General features: G+C 33.4%; 1 protein-coding gene across 1 annotated transcript in view; it reads right to left on the bottom strand.

Annotated features, from left to right (window-relative positions):
* Positions 1–5230: 5230 nt before the first annotated feature.
* LOC139490625 (uncharacterized) overlaps positions 5231–18251 on the bottom strand; it is a 37504-nt gene continuing 24483 nt past the window's right edge. Inside the window, exons 3-5 of the mRNA XM_071277518.1 lie at positions 15807–15967; positions 6573–6778; positions 5231–5549 (exon numbers count right to left, since the gene is read on the bottom strand). Coding sequence (XP_071133619.1) covers positions 5500–5549; positions 6573–6778; positions 15807–15967 — 417 coding nt within the window. The 3' untranslated portion in view covers positions 5231–5499. The remainder of the gene's footprint in view (positions 5550–6572; positions 6779–15806; positions 15968–18251) is intronic.

Raw genomic sequence — 18251 nt, forward strand, 5'->3', positions numbered from 1 at the left:
AAATGAAGATGTAAAGTTTTAGTTCCTACGAAAACCGGTGCAAACAAGCTTCTACTTCACCTCTTCCTACAGACCAATATTAGTCTTACATGCGTTATATGCAAATTAATGGAAAGAGCAATATAAGAACGAATAGTTGCATATATTGAGAGATACAGACTGATTAACTTAGAACAAGAAAGGTTCAGAAAAAAATCTTTCTGCTACAAATGCCCTTATAAGACTGTTTCAAACAATAGTTGATGCTATGAACACGGATGGGTCGGTTTTTACTTGGTTAGTAGACTTGGAAAAGGTGTATGATTCAATATAACGTTTAGGAATTGATGGTTAAACTACATAAATAAGGTATAAAAGGAAAAATCTGGATATGGATAAATAGCTTCCTCACTAATAGAACAGCAAAATGAAGGTTGAATAATTTTTTTGGAAATTAATTCAAAACAAATATTGGCTTACCACAAGGGTCAGTTTTGTCACCTACCCGCTTCAACATTTTTATTTCAGACATTATGGAGAACACCACAGGACAAAATTGCAAATTTGCTGACGATGGCACACTGTGGCACAAAGGACAAGACATCAAAGAACTAAAAGATGACGTAAACACCGTCTTAAAATGGACTGAAAAATGGAGGATCATTGTCGTGAAGTTTTTCTTTTCTCTAAAAAAAGACCAAGATTTAACACAAAAACGTTGACTGTCAATTCATTCAACTTTAAATACAGACCTATACCCAAACTAGAGGGGCTTGATGGTTTATTTTCGTTCTTCATGATCGGCGCATTTTCGCTATCGTGATCCGTTTTTCTACAGATTTTTTTTTATATTTTCGTGATCCGTGAGCATGGAAATTTATTTTCTGTGAATCGTGATTGACATAAAAATCAACTCATGAGTAGTGATGAGACCCCCCCCCGCATCAGGCCCCTCAAACTACTTGGCGTCACCTTGCATGAAAAAAATCAAATTTAACATGCACAAGGATACAGCATACAGCACAGACGAGAGCAAATAATGCGTTAAATGTTATTGAGAAATAAAGGGCCTAGAAAAAATCTCAAGAACAAAATTTGCTTGAAATCTATAACAGCATGGTAAGATCCATTATTGAATATGCGTGCCCAATTTGGCAGATAAAACCAATTGAAAATATGAAAAAAATGGAAGCTATACAAAGGATAGGGTTATCAGTTTGACTTGGATTACCAGGAACAGCAGGAAGAGAAGCCATGAAAGTTAAGACCAATATGCAACCAATCGACCTCCGAATGGAAGAAATCTCAGTTCGAAAAATAGCAAAAGTACAATAAAAAAAACATTGCCGAACCAATCAAACAACAGATGGAGAAGCATCTTACCAACAATGATACATATGAACGCCATCGACATGCAAATACAACAAAAGTAGATATTAAACTTATAGAGCCAGATTTAATCACAAAGCCGGAGCGGATTCTATTTTAATGAAAGCACCAAGCTACTGGGGCCGATTGGGAAGCTAAAAATCAGAACCGCAGAACAAACTGCCAAAATAATTTGTACAAGAACTGATAGTAGAAAGCTCTGATTCAAAAGCCATTGCATTCACAGATAGCTCCTGTCATGCAAACCAAGGGCCGCGTGGAACAGGATCAGTTATATATACTGAGAACCACCAATGAATAAGCTTAAAATGACCAATAGCTGGCAAAGGCTCCATACTTTTAGCAGAACTAGTAGCTATCCATATGGTCTTGGAACACTGCATTAACACACGTAGAGAACAGTTCAATAAAGTAAAGTTACTATCAGACAGCCAGACAGAGGTTGGCATCTTGACTCTCAACTGGACGTCACCTATCTACATAGACACTATCACAGACATTACAGACATTACGGAAGGCACTGAGATCCTCATGAGAGGCAGCATACAAACTACCCTATCTTTGATCCCAGGCCATGCTAATAGACCGAGAACGAGAAAGCGGACCAGTTAGCAAAAGATACAACAAAGGAGGACTCAAACCTAAATGACCAGTACAACGTCATAACAGTGTCAGATGTGAAAAGTGCAGTCATGATGTCAACCAAACTTAAATGGCAAACTAGATGGAATCCGATCCTGCATCTAAACAATGTAACCAAAGTATACAATGTGAAATTACCCATAGAAACTACGGTACCAAGTAGAAACAAGAAAGCACATAGAGGACAGTTGTGTCAAACTAAATATTGACCTTAGGATCTGGATCAGGAAGTACCTATGCTACGGCATAGACAATAATACCTTGTAATGGATTGGTGTTTTTTACATCAAAGTTCTCAGACTACTAGATAGAGGATAATCAGAAACCTTGAGGTAACATCTTGAGTGCCATATTTACATTTTTTTAGACAATTTCTAGACAAATACATCATTTACTCGTCTATAGAAGAAATATGGCTAGACATCATTACCGCACTAACTAACATTCTAGATTCTTCAGTACCATCAAAGATGACCAACAGCCGCTTTAGCCAGCCCTGGATCACAAAAGAGATAAGACCAATATCACGGCGAAGGAAAAGAAGCTTTAACAGGATCAGATCTTCAAAGAGATCAAAGGACAAGAAAGAATACCAACAACTTAAATCTGCAACAAAAACAGCATGCAAAAAGGTATATATCTCCAACATAATCTCACCAGATTGCATTATAAATCCGAAATGCTGTTAGATTTTATCAACAGTAAAAACAAGGACAGCAGTGGAGTGGCACCCCTTGAAGCAACAGATGGCCTTAACTACTCAGAACGAACGGCAAAAACTAACATCTTGAACAACCATTTTTTTATCTTTATTTAACTCCAACGAACATCAAATCAATAGGCAAACCGACGTTCCCGAATATGCTTAACATAAACATCACAGAACCTGGTGTATTAAAACTACTACGATGCCTTAATTAAAATCCACAAAGCTATTGGAACAGATGGATTGTCAACTAGACTGTCGAAGTTCATAGACTCTGAAATAGCGCCAGTCTTCACAGTCTTTTTTCCAGGCATCCACTAACCAAGGAGTGATCCCAAAGGAATGGAAGAAGCAGATATAGTCCCTATATTTAAGAAAGGTGCTAAGAACCGCCCTGAAAATGAAAGATTTGTCTTCCTCACATCCATCACCTGTAAAATGCTGGAACAGACGCACAGCATGGCATCCTTAAAAACAGGTCATGTGAATCTCAATTAATAATCACTGTCCAGGATCTTCCCATAATATTCATCATTATAACACCGGACAAACAGATGTCATTCTTTTGGAATTTTCTAAGGCATTCGGCAAGGTACCACATAGACGACTTATGCATAAATTACATCACTACGGAATACGGGGTAGTCACTATGGCTTGATTAAAGAGTTTCTAAACGAAAGAACACAGCACGTAGTCCTCGAAAACGGAAAATCCAACACTGCACCTGTCCACTCAGTAGTTCCTCAGAACAGCGTCACGGGGCCCACCCTATTTCTTCTATAATACATAAACGACCTTCCAGATAAGAGTCAACAAATCATCAGTTAGACTATTTGCCGATGACTGCGTCTTGTACAGGGAAATATGAAAAACAGCTCAGACGCAGCACTACTACAAACGAAACCCTACAACAATGGGAGAATAATTGGCTCATGGAATTTCGTACCAACAAATGTCAAGCCATTCACATCACCAACAAGAGATAACCTATAAGACAGCCATATAACATCCATGGTCATATCTTAAAGGAAGTCGAATCTGCAATATGTCTCGGAGCCAACAGCCACCACAAACTGACGTTTTAATGCAAAAAAGGATTACAAATACTTCAAGCATCTTTCATCACGTTCTAATGAAGTAACGCAAACTTATTTTGCCAATAGGTAGAATGATTTTATGTATGCTTTCAAGTCTCGCGGAAGTGATAAAATTGTCTTCTTGAAATAACATGCAACAAAATGTATGACATAATATTATACAATATGGAAATAGATGTGAGGTATACATGATACATCAACCCAATTACTAGAATAATCAAGTGACATATAGAGAGTAACATATAGTTATCAATAATAGAAAGACATTCGTACCGTTAATTAGATTATCTAACTCTTATGTTGTTGACTATACAATTTTATTTTATTTTTCAAGTCCGTTTTGCTACTTTTAACTACTGATCTAATCCGATTCTATTCTATATTCTCATATACATATCAAGGCCCCGGAAATCGTTACACACTGCCTCTTTTCAAATTAGATAAAACAACTATAATTTTACACTGAAAGCTATTTAGAAAAAGCTCATTTGAGAAGAGTATTGACAAAAATTAGAACTTTTAATCGGATTTTCTTTTCCTTACCATGCATTAAATCGATCAAGCACTTTCATCATTTGGAGCGATAGTCAGTACCTTTAACCACTCTTCTAAAGGTATAAAGGCTAAACAAATTATAGTAAACATTTTGATTTCAACACTGTTTATCATAACTCATATTTAAACTAAGCATATCACTCGAGCACGTGTTTTCAATTGACATTCCTAAGCAAACCAACCTACTTGGTAATGTATTCTTATTTAATTACCGTTATATTACACGTGTTGGGTTTGTAGTGCTTATTCTTTAGTTTTCTATGTTTTGTCATGTGTACTATTGGTTGTCTGTTTTTTTTTTTTTTTTTCATTTTTAGCCATGGCGTTGTCAGTTTATTTTCGATTTATGAGTTTGCCTTTCCCTCTGGTATCTTTCGTCCCTCTTTCAAAAGAATCCGTTATTTTTAATGGCTGAAAGCAATCGTGAGGCAATCTATTTATCAAGCTGTATTTCCCAATAAAATTCTAATTTTGGCGACCGCGTTGATCACATCTTCATACCTCTAAAAATTGAAACAAAGGATACAAAAAAACAGTTACACCCGTCGCATGCCTCTCCTAACTTCCAGAAATTGGCCATAGAATCGACTGCTAACTAAATTATTATTTCAAAGGATATGTTTTTGATTTAACCGATGTGCGCGTTCCATTTCTCAGTATTAATATTGCAGCATTGTGTTAGCTTTAAACTTAGCGTGTTTGTTTGATGTGTGTGATTGCTTTGTTGAACTGCTTCTGACTGCAGATGTAATGTGAGCGACCAATTGTTGTCCGACTGATATAATGACTGAGAACCATTGACTGGTTGATGATTCTGACTTTTGATAACCTCTGACTTGTTAACTGGAAAAATACAGACAATTTGATATATAATACTTTATTCTTTGATGGTCGCTTTGCAAGTACATGATATATTATACAACACACAATAAAAATGATAGAATGATATATATAATACACAATAGAATGACATATGAATAGCAATCCCACTATTCTTTATAAGACAAATATATGACTGAAATATTATATCGGGCCAAACAAAAGTCACATTTTATTTGAATAATAATATGGCATCATTAATGACTGATTTTGTACAATTTAATACTTGTTTTCACATCGCTTCTTCGTCACTATATTCTTTTAATTGATACAACCATCATATCAGCAAATCCGCATTCACCTGAAATACATTAAACTTCGGATGTTTACCAAGTTTAATATAAACCCAATTATTCTAAATCTAAGACATGTTGGATTTGGGTTGTTGAATATATTTCTTGTAAAGGGATTTGAACACTTATTTTTTACGCATTGAGTATCAATATGCTAGCCTTAAAAAATGAAAACAACACTTTAAAAATTTGATGCAAGGAAATTAAATATTTTTACTATAAAGGAATATGATATTTGCACAAACAGTGCGCTTCCTCGAAACTATAAAGATACAGGTATTAAGATAGAACTCTAACAGCAAATACACTTACTGTTTACCCCCAAAACAAGATAAACTTGACCTTCCCAAGAATATGCTATCCTTTTCAAGTTGCACTGATACAATTTAGACTTATTGTACTTTATCAAAGAATTGTAACTTCACACTAACAAAATAACAAGATTTTCACCGGTTTAAATTGTCATGAGTAGTACGAAGTGTGATGATATTGCTACAAGAACCCTCTAAATTGGATTTAGAACATCCGGGATAGCCATCTGCTTTTAATTGGGACCATGCTGCTCGATCTTTAGTTTTCTGTGTAGTTTTTGTAGAGATATATATGTTAATTCTTTTAGTGTTGGTTTTGGTGTTTGACTGGAATTTTACCTGCTTCACCGGCATCTGCTGTTTCTTTATCATAGCTACAGTGTATTATATGTAATGCAATGTTTCTCAATAAGAATTCGTCAAGATATAACAGTTATTAGATTTCACAATTATTTTCTAAAGTATAACCAGTACCAGGCGTGAATAAGACATGAAATGAAAAAAAGTACAATAACAAAAATACCTAACTCTGAGGGAAATTCAAAATAGATACGATGAGTTTTAAGAACAGGATGATATGACGCATTCGTTGAAGTTGTATTGCTAAACAGCAACACTCTGATAGTACTTTCAAATTAAGTCATTCTAAATCTTCATTCAGCTTGATCTCATTATGTACCAGAGAGAGGTGGCGTTCAAAATATTGTGTACAGTTCTTACCGTCCTTATCATAATGACAGACTTTGTTTCCTGTAGCATACATGAAATATGGATATTCCCGTCCATATAAATGATCAAATGAACAGCCACCAGATCCAGATGTGCTAGATCTAAGCCGGGGATCTATTATCAGTAACCATCCAAAATCGTTTGGACAACCACCATGTGCACTGTTTATATAAAAATGGCGATCGGCACTGTAATACCTAGAAATTAAGAAAAAAATGGATGTAAACACAATTATTCTTAACCCAGTTGTTGGCATGATACGGGTTATGTACTTCTCATATATTTTTTTATGGTTTGATACTATAGTGTGTGATAACATTGTGTGAGGGAATTCGACGTTTGATGTACCACTGTTCACTCCAGTGCAATTTATGACAATACCACTGCATCAATCAGAATTATTTTTTTTGCAGTGTTTTAAGAAATGATTTTGCTTTGTTGTCGCGTATTATTTGTGAAACATTCAATGTTTTAAAAAGGCGAATTTTCTTTATAAAGTCAATGATTATGTTGACTTTTGAAGGCCAAACTTTCTACAGCCTTAAATACGCTAATGAAAGATCCAAAAACTTTACCAATACATAACGACATGTTTATGAAATTATAACAAATCTATTGATTAACAAATTTTTACTCGTTATTGCAAAATAATGAACTTAATATATCTGACATTTTCTCCCTACCCAGTTTACCCCTCTGCATTTTTATGATGTGGACTGGTCATTGTTATTGAATCGTAGGCAATTTGATTGGATTAAGTTGTTATTAGTTTACCTTCAAACTTGTTTATGCTTTTCACACATGACTATTGATTAATTAGAACGTGCATGAATGTGTACGGTAACTAAAATGACCTTCAAACTGGACACTGGACGAGTCAATATTATGTTTTATCAATGAAAGTTAAGGTATGAAAGGTAAGAATTGCCACTTATTCGATTTTCACAAAATTTTCGGAATATACAGTTGAAAGGTTATTTTTTAAAAGCCTATTGTGAAGAGTAAAAAGAAAGTTTACAAATAATACGTTTTGTTCCATTAAACAAGTCATTTTCGTAAGAGAAATACCGAAATATATTTTACGCACGACTACGGCAGGTAAAATTATTATTTATCATAATAAAAAAAACATTTTTCAGTCTCATTGGAATATGTTGATTACAATTAATCCCAAACTTAAGAAGTAAGTAACTAAAGTCAAAATATGTCCGATCTGCCTATTTCTGCACATCAAAATTCAATACGATCGTTTTAAAGTCAATTTCGTCTACCTCACAAAATCTTGTTAGGCACTATAAACCCTAATGGGTGGGATTGTGCTTGATACGCATATGATGAAGATCCTTCAATCAGTTTAATTGAGGTCTGGAGCGGACATGTCAGTAACTGCTAGTGATAGATCCGTGTTTTACTTGCTCGGATACTAATATTAAAAACACATATTTTTGTATCTATTCTATATTTTCAAAACTACATATGTACAGTTATGCTACAAATCTACAACCCTTAGTTTATGGCTACACGTGCTGTTCTTATCTATAGTCATGCATATTCATTAGCTATGTAGGCGTGTCAAAATCGTATCATACGCGATAATGACCAGCCAGTACACACTGTAATGATTTCATTAACCAGTATTAAAAAGATAAACATAACATCCCCCGCCCACAAATTAGAAATTTCTAAAAATTTCTTACTGGTAAATGAAATCTATCTTTATAAAAATTATGAATAATAATAATAAAAATAACAAAAAAAAAATTGAAACAATCTCTCAGCAAAATACTAATTGTACTTTAATATACACACTTTTAAAACTTGAAAAAAAAAAATATAAGTTCTCATTAAATGATAATTCTATGTGTTAAATTAAATAACTTCAAAATTTGTAGTCAATAAAAATAAAAACATAAAGTTTTAAAATATCTAGAATAAAAGGTTTCTTTTTCTTCGTTGAAATATGCAGTAAAAAATATTATGTCGAAATGTATATTATGAAAACAGAAAACAATAAAACAGGTTTCAATGATTAGAATCAATGATCATGGGTTAAACTTAAATCCCAGTGTAATTAAATTGCAGTCTTGAAACGGAAATTCTGTTTATCAGATCTGTCAAAATGACAAGTGTGCATAAATTTTATAGTTACAAATCAACTAATCTATTCATTAAATCTCATTAGAACTCATTATGTAAAAACCACAACATCATAAATATCTCTCTGTGAAATCCCAGACACAGATGTTCGATACCATAGGTCGTAAAATCTTGACCACTAAACTCTTACTTGTTTATTTTACGGATACTTCCAAGAGCACGACAGATTACAACTGTCAAACTTGCTCAAGTGAACACTTGCGATGCATAAAATGTAGCTTTAAAAATAAACATACATGTTTCAAAGTGATGACACTAGCAGAGACCCGAGACTCTTAATATATTTCAAATAATAATAACTAGTCTATTTCACACACTCACACAATTATACATTAATCACTGTCGACTGAGATTAAAGATTCTTACAACATTCAATCAAAATAGATATTAATATATGAAAACAAAGGTTATTTCTAGCATAACATCTTTTGCGCTACTACATCTGTTGTTCAACGTTCAAACAATTCACAAATCCCGGCCACCAGTTTTTGGCCCCTCAAATAAAATCCCAGCCACCAATTTTTGGCCCCTTTAATAAAATACCGGCCACCAATTTTTTTTTTTTTTTTACCCCTTCTACTCAGTTTCTTGAATCATTTGATTCTACCCAGCCATCAATTTTTGGCCACTATAACAATTTTATAAAATATCTCACGAATCATTTGATCCAACCTAATAATTCCTAATACAATTAGACACTCGCATAGCAAAAGTAACTTTTACAAAACATTATCAGCATGATTTAAAGGGAAACTTCGCAAAAAAATCAAAAATTGATATTATGTTCATTCTGTATAAAAATGCTCAAATTCATAATTGGGAAATGCTAATATTTTTGAGTTCAGTAACGCATATTTCAAATCATTAAATGACGATTGTTGTTCAACATTCCAAACGAAAAACTGACCCTTTTTCAGTAATATAGTTAATGGTGATATTTTTGCACTGAAATTCGGAATAAATTTTCGGAACCAGTTAAGCATTCCTATAAGACGCCGTAGCTCTTTTATATTTTTAGGTGGTGGGTATTCCTGAATTGCCTGTACTCGATCAGGTGGCGGACTTACTCCTTCCTTTGAAATAGAATGGCCTAAAAAGATACATGACGACTGAGCAAACGAACACTTCTTTGGTCCTAACTTAAGACCTGCAGAACGAAATCTATGAAAAACTTCTTGTAAGTCAGTTATATGTTGCTCAAATGTCTCCGAGCATATCAAAACATCGTCAAGGTAACAAAGACATGACTTAAATTTTAGCCCATGCAAAACTTTGTCCATGAGTAATTGAAAAGATGCTGGTGATGACGAAAGTCCCATCGGTAAACGCAAAAATTTATATGTACCAAAACATGTATTAAATGCGGTGTAGCGTGAAGACTCAGGGTCAATGCCTAACTGAAAAAATCCTGAGGACAAATCAATTGACGATATATAGTTTGGAACAAATTGTGAAAAAGACTCTGTAAGTTCTTGTAAATTAGGAATAAAATATTTAAACTGTTCTGTACATGAATTTAAATATCTAAAATCGCAACAAAATCTATATTGTGATAGGGCTGCATCCTTTTCACTTTGAAAAGCATCATTTTGTCTTTTTCGTTTAGTCACCAATACTATTGGACTTGTGATAGGCACATTTTCTTCCTCGCTAATCGGTGCTATGATTCCTTGTTTAAGGAGTTCGTCTAAATGGTGCCGCAATACTTCTCTTTTATGTGGCGGGAGTCGATACGGTTGTTGGTGTTTTGGTTTAACATCAGGTTTAAGATTTATTTTATGTTGTACATAAGTTGAGAACCCTAGATCAGGATTTTCTTTTGTGACGAAAATGTCTTTGTTTTCATATAAACAGTCAGTTAATTGCGTTGTTTGTTCCGGATTTAATGGTTCAGGAATACTAAAATTCGACAAAAACACTGTCTTAGTTTCATCCCTAAATTCATTGTTTTTATTCGTTGAAATAATCGGATGAGTGGATCCAATCTGTACATTTTGAACTACAGGGGGACATTTAATGTCTTCAGTTATAACACTAAAGTCAGCATTCAATATCTGAAAGTTCGCTAAGATTGACCCTTTAGAGACTGAAATTGTTGTATTTGTAGGGTTCATTATCTTCAAAGGAATAGTTTTATCAATTGACACAGTGACTAACGCTTTTGCAAGAAGCAGTCCTTTTCCTAACGAAAACACATTGTTTGTACATATACCTTGAAGACCAACAGATAAATGTTTCGGCACATTTGCCCGAACAAAAATTTCAGAATTTGGCTGAATACATAGCCTTTTATTACATTTCACATGATGATATTTACTATTTGTGTTAAATTCACTAAACTTCAATGTAATATTACTAGATTTCAAATATTCCATACCTAGAATTAACGGATGTGATGTCGTGCTAAGAATGTACACTTTGACCTCATACAAACCTTGATTTGTTTGTATTGTTACGGAAGAAGTTCCTTCTACAAATATTAATTGTCCATTTGCTAATTTAATGGGTTCAGTGAACCTACTGATATCGGATTTAACATGCCTTGGTAAAGATTTATATAGTGGAGCGGACATAATGTTAATTGAACTTCCAGTGTCAATCAAAGCTGCAATATCAACATTACCACAACAAACATTCATATATATAAAATTATCAAAAGTAGATAGGTTATCTGGTTTGGAATCGGTATAGTTGACTTGTTTAGACCTCGAATTTATGGACCCGAACGATTTGGCCTTGTATCGGCCGGGTATTGGTAGTTTTCCTGATTTGGTTTAATGGTTTTACATCGGTAAGCAGTGTGTCCCGTTTGATGACAAATTTGGCATTTATTACTTGTTGTTTGTCCAAATCCATTCCAATTGCATTCTCGTTTCCTATGTCCTGGAAAATTACAGTTGAAACAATTTGAATTGGTGTTTGTGTTTGGGTACTGTTGTCTCCTTTGAAAATTATTTTGTGGCGACTCGTATTGGCTATTTGCTGATGCTTGTGGGACTTTCGAAATTAAAAGCTCTGACACATTTTTACTGAGTTTAGCAACTTCATTCGTTAGACTAGCAAATTCAGAGGATTTGTTTACTTCAGAATCATGTTTGGTAGGTTGCGAGGTAAAGTTATTGACATCGTCGTGTTTTGATGTTGAAATCTGATTTATAGCAGAAGTGAGGCTTGAAATCTGAGATTTTAGATTAGAAATATCGCTTTGTTGTTCAGGGGGGGGAGGTAGAAACTGCACTATCAAAAATTTTCTCACGATATCCACATGTTTCGGCCATTTTAGCAGACGTTAAAGCAGCGGACAAATCTGCTGGTTGGCCAGCTCGTACGAAAAATGCCATTTTCTCTGGTAGGCCCTCGATGAATCGAGCTAAAACCTCATGATCAGGTTTGTGTAAGAGGTTTCCTTTTTCAAGAATTTGACTATGGAAATCTTCAAGCTGTTGAGATTTTCCTAATTTAAGGGTATTAAAAATTTGACCCTCCATCATAGCCATAGCGCTGTGATTTTTAAAATTCGTGAACTTTTCCTCAAATAAAACTTCAATGGCGGTCCATGATTCTTTTGATCTTTCACTTAGAGTATTAAACCAGGTTAATGCTGGACCTTTTAAATGAAGATGAAACGCGGCTACTTTTTTCCCGTCAAAATCACGAAGTTCGTGCAAAAGAGCATATGATTTAAATTCCGATAAAAATTTCTGTGCGTTGTCCTGGGAATAACCCGAAAATGTTGAACAGTTGGCAAGTTTTTCCATTTTGACAATGGAGTTTTGAGGTGATGAATCTAAATGTGTAGAATGCAATTTTAGCGTGGAACTTTTCTTTGGTGTTGGTAGGGAGAGAAAAATGTCATGTTCTTTAAATTCGTTAAATTCAAGAAAATCTGGAGTTAAAATAGTACTATAAAATTCATCTTCCTTTTGATACAAAAACGTAGATTCAGCGGTGTTATTATTATCAGCGGAAGAAATGTCAATCTCTGGACTACTCATGTCAATTACAGATCAATTTGTAGCGTACCAATGTACACATACAGAAAAAAAAATTATTCATCCATTGCATTTTGTAACGCTGATTCCCAAATATATACCTAATTCGGAACTGGAATATTGTAGCGCGACAATTAGCACATACAATTATATAGTATAAAGAGAAACGTACTTACATATAACTTGAGTTGAATCTTTCAAATAAATCCCTTTCAAGACAGAATTTTCGGGTATTTTAGCTAAACACAGTACATATTAAATACACGACAAAGTTTTAATAACCACAATCTTGATAGCTCTGGACGCGGATGAATACCATCATAATATCCAGTAAAAGTGTAACTAGAAAACGTATGTTTTCGTTTTCCTTGTTTCCGTGTTTGCACTAAATCATTCGACAAACTTGGGGAATGTACATGTAAAATACGGTTAATGTCACGAATATAAATATTTAACTGCTCTATTTGAGTATGCAGACGGAGATCATCTTCACGAAATTGTTCTGGATTTGAATGATTATGGAAAACGTTCCACCAATAAATAGAATATACCGGAACCTCTATATAAATAAGTTTGACTTTTTCGAAATTACGAACGAAAAAGTAAATTTCTTTGTAGATCGAATAAATGTGATGTACACTGTCATTCCCACTACTTTTCAAAGAAATACTGCCATCCCGTTCTTTCTTAGTTAAATCGTTCGTCCCTAACCACACAAACAATGTAATGTTAGTATACTGTTTTATAAGTTCTGCTAAATTTTGCTTCAAAAAATTAAATTGTTCCTTTGTAGTAGCTCCTGATTTATAACACCATTTAATTGAATTTCGGAAATTAAGTTGATTTTGTAAACATCGACCTTTGCTGTCAGATAAAATAACCGGAACACTTGTTAAATTATTGTTGAAATACGGAATTTCTTCAATTTTCGACAATTGTTTGCGTATGTTATTCATGTAAACATTTAAAACTAAAGTCACAATATTAATAAATATAATTTGAGTCCTCCACCATGATAGATCCGTGTTTTACTTGCTCGGATACTAATATTAAAAACACATATTTTTGTATCTATTCTATATTTTCAAAACTACATATGTACAGTTATGCTACAAATCTACAACCCTTAGTTTATGGCTACACGTGCTGTTCTTATCTATAGTCATGCATATTCATTAGCTATGTAGGCGTGTCAAAATCGTATCATACGCGATAATGACCAGCCAGTACACACTGTAATGATTTCATTAACCAGTATTAAAAAGATAAACATAACACTAGCAGTACCTTTTTAATTTATGTATCATTATCATTTTGCTTAGATTCTTTTGTTACATATTCTGACATCGCACTCGAACTTCTTTTTAACTGAGTTTTACTGTGGTATTGCTGTGTGTTTTTTTTTTTCTTATCTACATTGGCTAGAGGTATAGGGGGAGGATTGAGATGTCACAAGACATGTTTAAAATCGGCGCATTTTTGCACCTGCCCAAGCCAGGAGTCTCTGACCTCTGTAAGTCTTGTTAATTTTTAATTGTAGTTCATTTATATATTTTGGAGTTTAGTAAGACGTCCATTATCACTGACATAGTACTCATTTTTGTTTAGGGGCCAGCGGAAGCACGTCTCCGGCTGCGGGATTTTCTGGCTGTGTTGAAGAACCATTGATGGCCTTCGGCTGTTTTCTTCTCTTTGGTCGGGTTGTTGTCTCTTTGATACATTCCCCATTTCCATTCTCAATTTACATATATAAATCAGGAGATGTGATAAGAATGCCAATGACAAAACTCTCCAACAAAGTTCAAATGAATTGTAAGTATTTATATACAACTGTGCGGCCTTCAACAATGAGTTAACCCATACCGTATAGTTGGCTATAACAGTGCCGACATGAAAAATTTGAAACAATTCAATTAAGAAAACTAATTTTGACATCATATCCTCTCTTATATTGTAAATACGCTAAGTGTGTTTTGTTTAACATTTGTTTTACAAAGACACCCGGAAACAAAGCTCTCTGTTAATATGGTCAGAGTACACAGTTATTTTCCTTTGATTTTCTTTAGTTAGAGCCGATGAAGTTTTCTATATATTATATTGATATAATTTGTTCAAAAAGTAGTCCAACACACTGTAAAAATATTTTTGAGAAAGCGCAGGTGGGATCTTTTTTTATTTTCATTTATTGTCTAAAAGAAATGCCTCTGAGATAACTGTATACTCGGACCATATGGAATTTGGTTTTTTTTAACATCCATAACTGAAACTAGAGTACAACAATAATAATTTCATGATAAACAACAACCACTGACAAGGTTCCTGACTTGCTTTGATTAGAACCTGTAGATGTGATGAGTTTACCGTATGTATATATGTCTTTTTGTAGATAAAACGAACGTATGGCGTACAAAATTTTAATCCTGATATCTATGATGAGTTTATTCAGCACCCTTATATAAATCCGTCAGTTTGATTTGTTTTTACTTGTTGGTGTGTCGTAGAGCTACATACTTCCTACAACCTTCAAATTAATCTTCGTTTACAAAGATTTTTCATTTCGGTAATTTGATTGTCGCAAACGTAAAAAAAAATGTGCAGTTGTCTTTCTAAGAAGACGTGTGTCGACTGATGTCTTCGAATGCTAATTTGGTTCAATTCTGCTATTGGGTTTCAAGTTGATTGAAATAATAAGCATTTTACGATGGAAAGCGTTAATACTTAATAGTTATCAAAGGTACCAGGCTTGTAATTCAATACACCAGACGCGCGTTTCGTCTACAAAAGACTCATCAGAGACGTTAACATTTGTGAATGCAATATTTCATCACGCTTGTCTAGCCTGTCTATTTTGAAATCGTTCATCTTTGCCAATATCACATACTTTCGGTAGTATCATTAAAACATCAAGTTTACTGGGATGATAAAATCAAAACAAACTGTATCAAAATAAAATTAAACATCATGAAAATATCCAAAAATAAATGATTTTATGATTTAAATGTTTAAAATACACACCAATTTGAATTAACTAATAGTATTTTTTTTATTATTATTAGTGTATTATAGACTAAGCTACCCGTCCATAGAGAAGTAATTAGTCGTTGCAGTCCTTGACAAGTCCTGGTAAGAGCTTTGTAGAAGTCTTTCCTTGGAAAACCAGCTGACACTTGTTGAACCTTTTCCATCAAATAAAAACATAGCGTCTACTTGTGAATCTTTATAAAGATCAACGCGAACCTTAAAATAGAAACAATACATAAACCGGTTGAATCACACCAAGAAATGGCAAACGCCTTATACCAATATACCATATCCCTTTTAAAGGCATTGCGGCGCCGCGTTGCCCGGCAGCATTCATAAAGCGACATAAGCTGTAAAAAAAAATAAACATCAAGAAAGTCGATAAATGTGAATTATAACATCGAATATTGATAACTCAAAAATTATTTCTAATCTGTCATAAGCAGAATTTTATATTGCACTGCCGTTAAAAATATTTATTTTTTATTATTCTTAGAAAGTAGTACATTAAGTTTGTGTTTCAGTTGTTGTTTCTTTGTGAAATTGTTCGCAATTATAGTCTCTATCAATTATTCAATAAATGCTATATTACCAATAAGTGTTTGAAATATCTATTCAACAATTCCTTCAATACCTACAATTCATATCATTATATATTATCATAAGGTTACGAAACGTATCAGTTACGAATCGACTAAATACGAAATGACTAGCACCCGTTGCATATTCGAGTCAATATTGAATATACTATCAAACATAGTTCATCAAATGCGAACATTGGCCGTCGTTTATGTCCTTGTCAACAGTAAGAATCGTCAATTGAATATAGTTTTAAATCTTGATTCATACAAATCTTGATTTAAGAGAAATTATATTGTACTTGAAGCTTGGCCTGCGTAAAACGTTGGTTTTAATGTCGTGTGATAGTTTTTTTAGTGGTTTTGCCATCGTTATAGTTTTATTTACAAATATGAATTTAATTAAGTTTCTGGGCTCAAAGTTATCGGAATTATATCAGAATTTCTCACCTATGTTTAGTTTTATCTCCTTTTATTAATTATAAAGGTTTTAGGTCCACATTTACTCAAAGTCTTGAAGTTTTCCTTCATTTTATTCTCAGCTGATTTTACCGTCAAACCGGAAGTGGGATTTAGCTCGTGCAGAAGCGCGAACTTTTAGTAACTTAATTTCATTGGTCTATTGATAAATATTTCAGTCAATTAGAGCATGATATGTAAAAATTAAGTTTTCCGGGTAGATACTTTTTTTATATCGAAAAAGCTAGGTATTTTACGAAGTAAAACCTGTGAACTGTAACGGGTTCATTTTAGTCAAAAAGGTCATATTTTTTCTACTATATATATAAGTCCGAATATTTCTTATATTCATGGGTACATGTCTAAAGGCGACAGGTATGTAACCCGAGGGAATTGTATTCAATTCTAGTCTTTGATACCCTTTACTTAGTTTAGTGCCAGAGAGGATTGTTTCAATCCATTATATTGGTATTTAAACTTGCGCAATTTTGTTGTTTATATAGAGAGTCTCTTTTCTTTTAGATAAATTTTGTTAGGACGATTTTATGGATACTCCCGGTAGGTTAATTGTCACACGAATCCTGGTTTCCAGTTAGATAAACAAATAAATGATTATAATTTGTTTGATAGATACTCCCGGTAGGTCAATTGTCACACGAATCCTAGTTTCCAGTTAGACAAAAAAAAATAAGTATAATTTGTTTTGATATTATATGCTGGTTAAATTTTGTACTTTGTTATAATAAAAGTTGTTTTTTTAAATCTTTGTTTTTCAAAGCCTATACAAGCACTTGAGAGATACGAACCAGGACGGTTACTCCACTACACGCTCCAGGACTAGTCCCAAACAAACCACTACGTGTACTGGGACCTGCTCCTGTTACAGTCGCAAATTTAGCTTGCGTACCTAATGGCGCATATCGGAGCTGGTAAACGATTATTTAGTAAAACCAATAGCAAAGCTTCAAAATGCCATTCGGTTATCTCAATTCTAATGCAAAAAACATAAATTAGTTCATGTTAGTCACTTTTGCGATGTAAAAATTCATAAAATGATAAACAAGGTGACGTCATATTCATGTTTCCTGTGTCAAATGTTAAAACCAGACGTTTTCTATAGCATGGTATTCATGGTATTGGTTGCAAAAATTCGATATTTTTCATTGAAATGCAATATTTTTTTTATTTAATTGGTATATTTCTTCATTAAAATGCAATCATTTTTTATTTGAATGGTATATTTTTTCATTTAAATGCAATATTTTTTATTCAAATGGTATAATTTTTCATTCAAATGGTATATTTTTCATTCATATGCAATATTTTTTATTTAGTTGGTATAAAATGTCATTTGAATGCAATATTTTGTATTCAATTGGTATAATAGTTTTTTTTTTATTTATATGCAATAATTGCATCATGGGAAATTCTTTTACGTCTTAAGGTCAAATTTGCAACAACGT

This window comes from Mytilus edulis, chromosome 10 (assembly GCF_963676685.1).
Source record: "Mytilus edulis chromosome 10, xbMytEdul2.2, whole genome shotgun sequence".
NCBI classification, from domain to species: domain Eukaryota; kingdom Metazoa; phylum Mollusca; class Bivalvia; order Mytilida; family Mytilidae; genus Mytilus; species Mytilus edulis.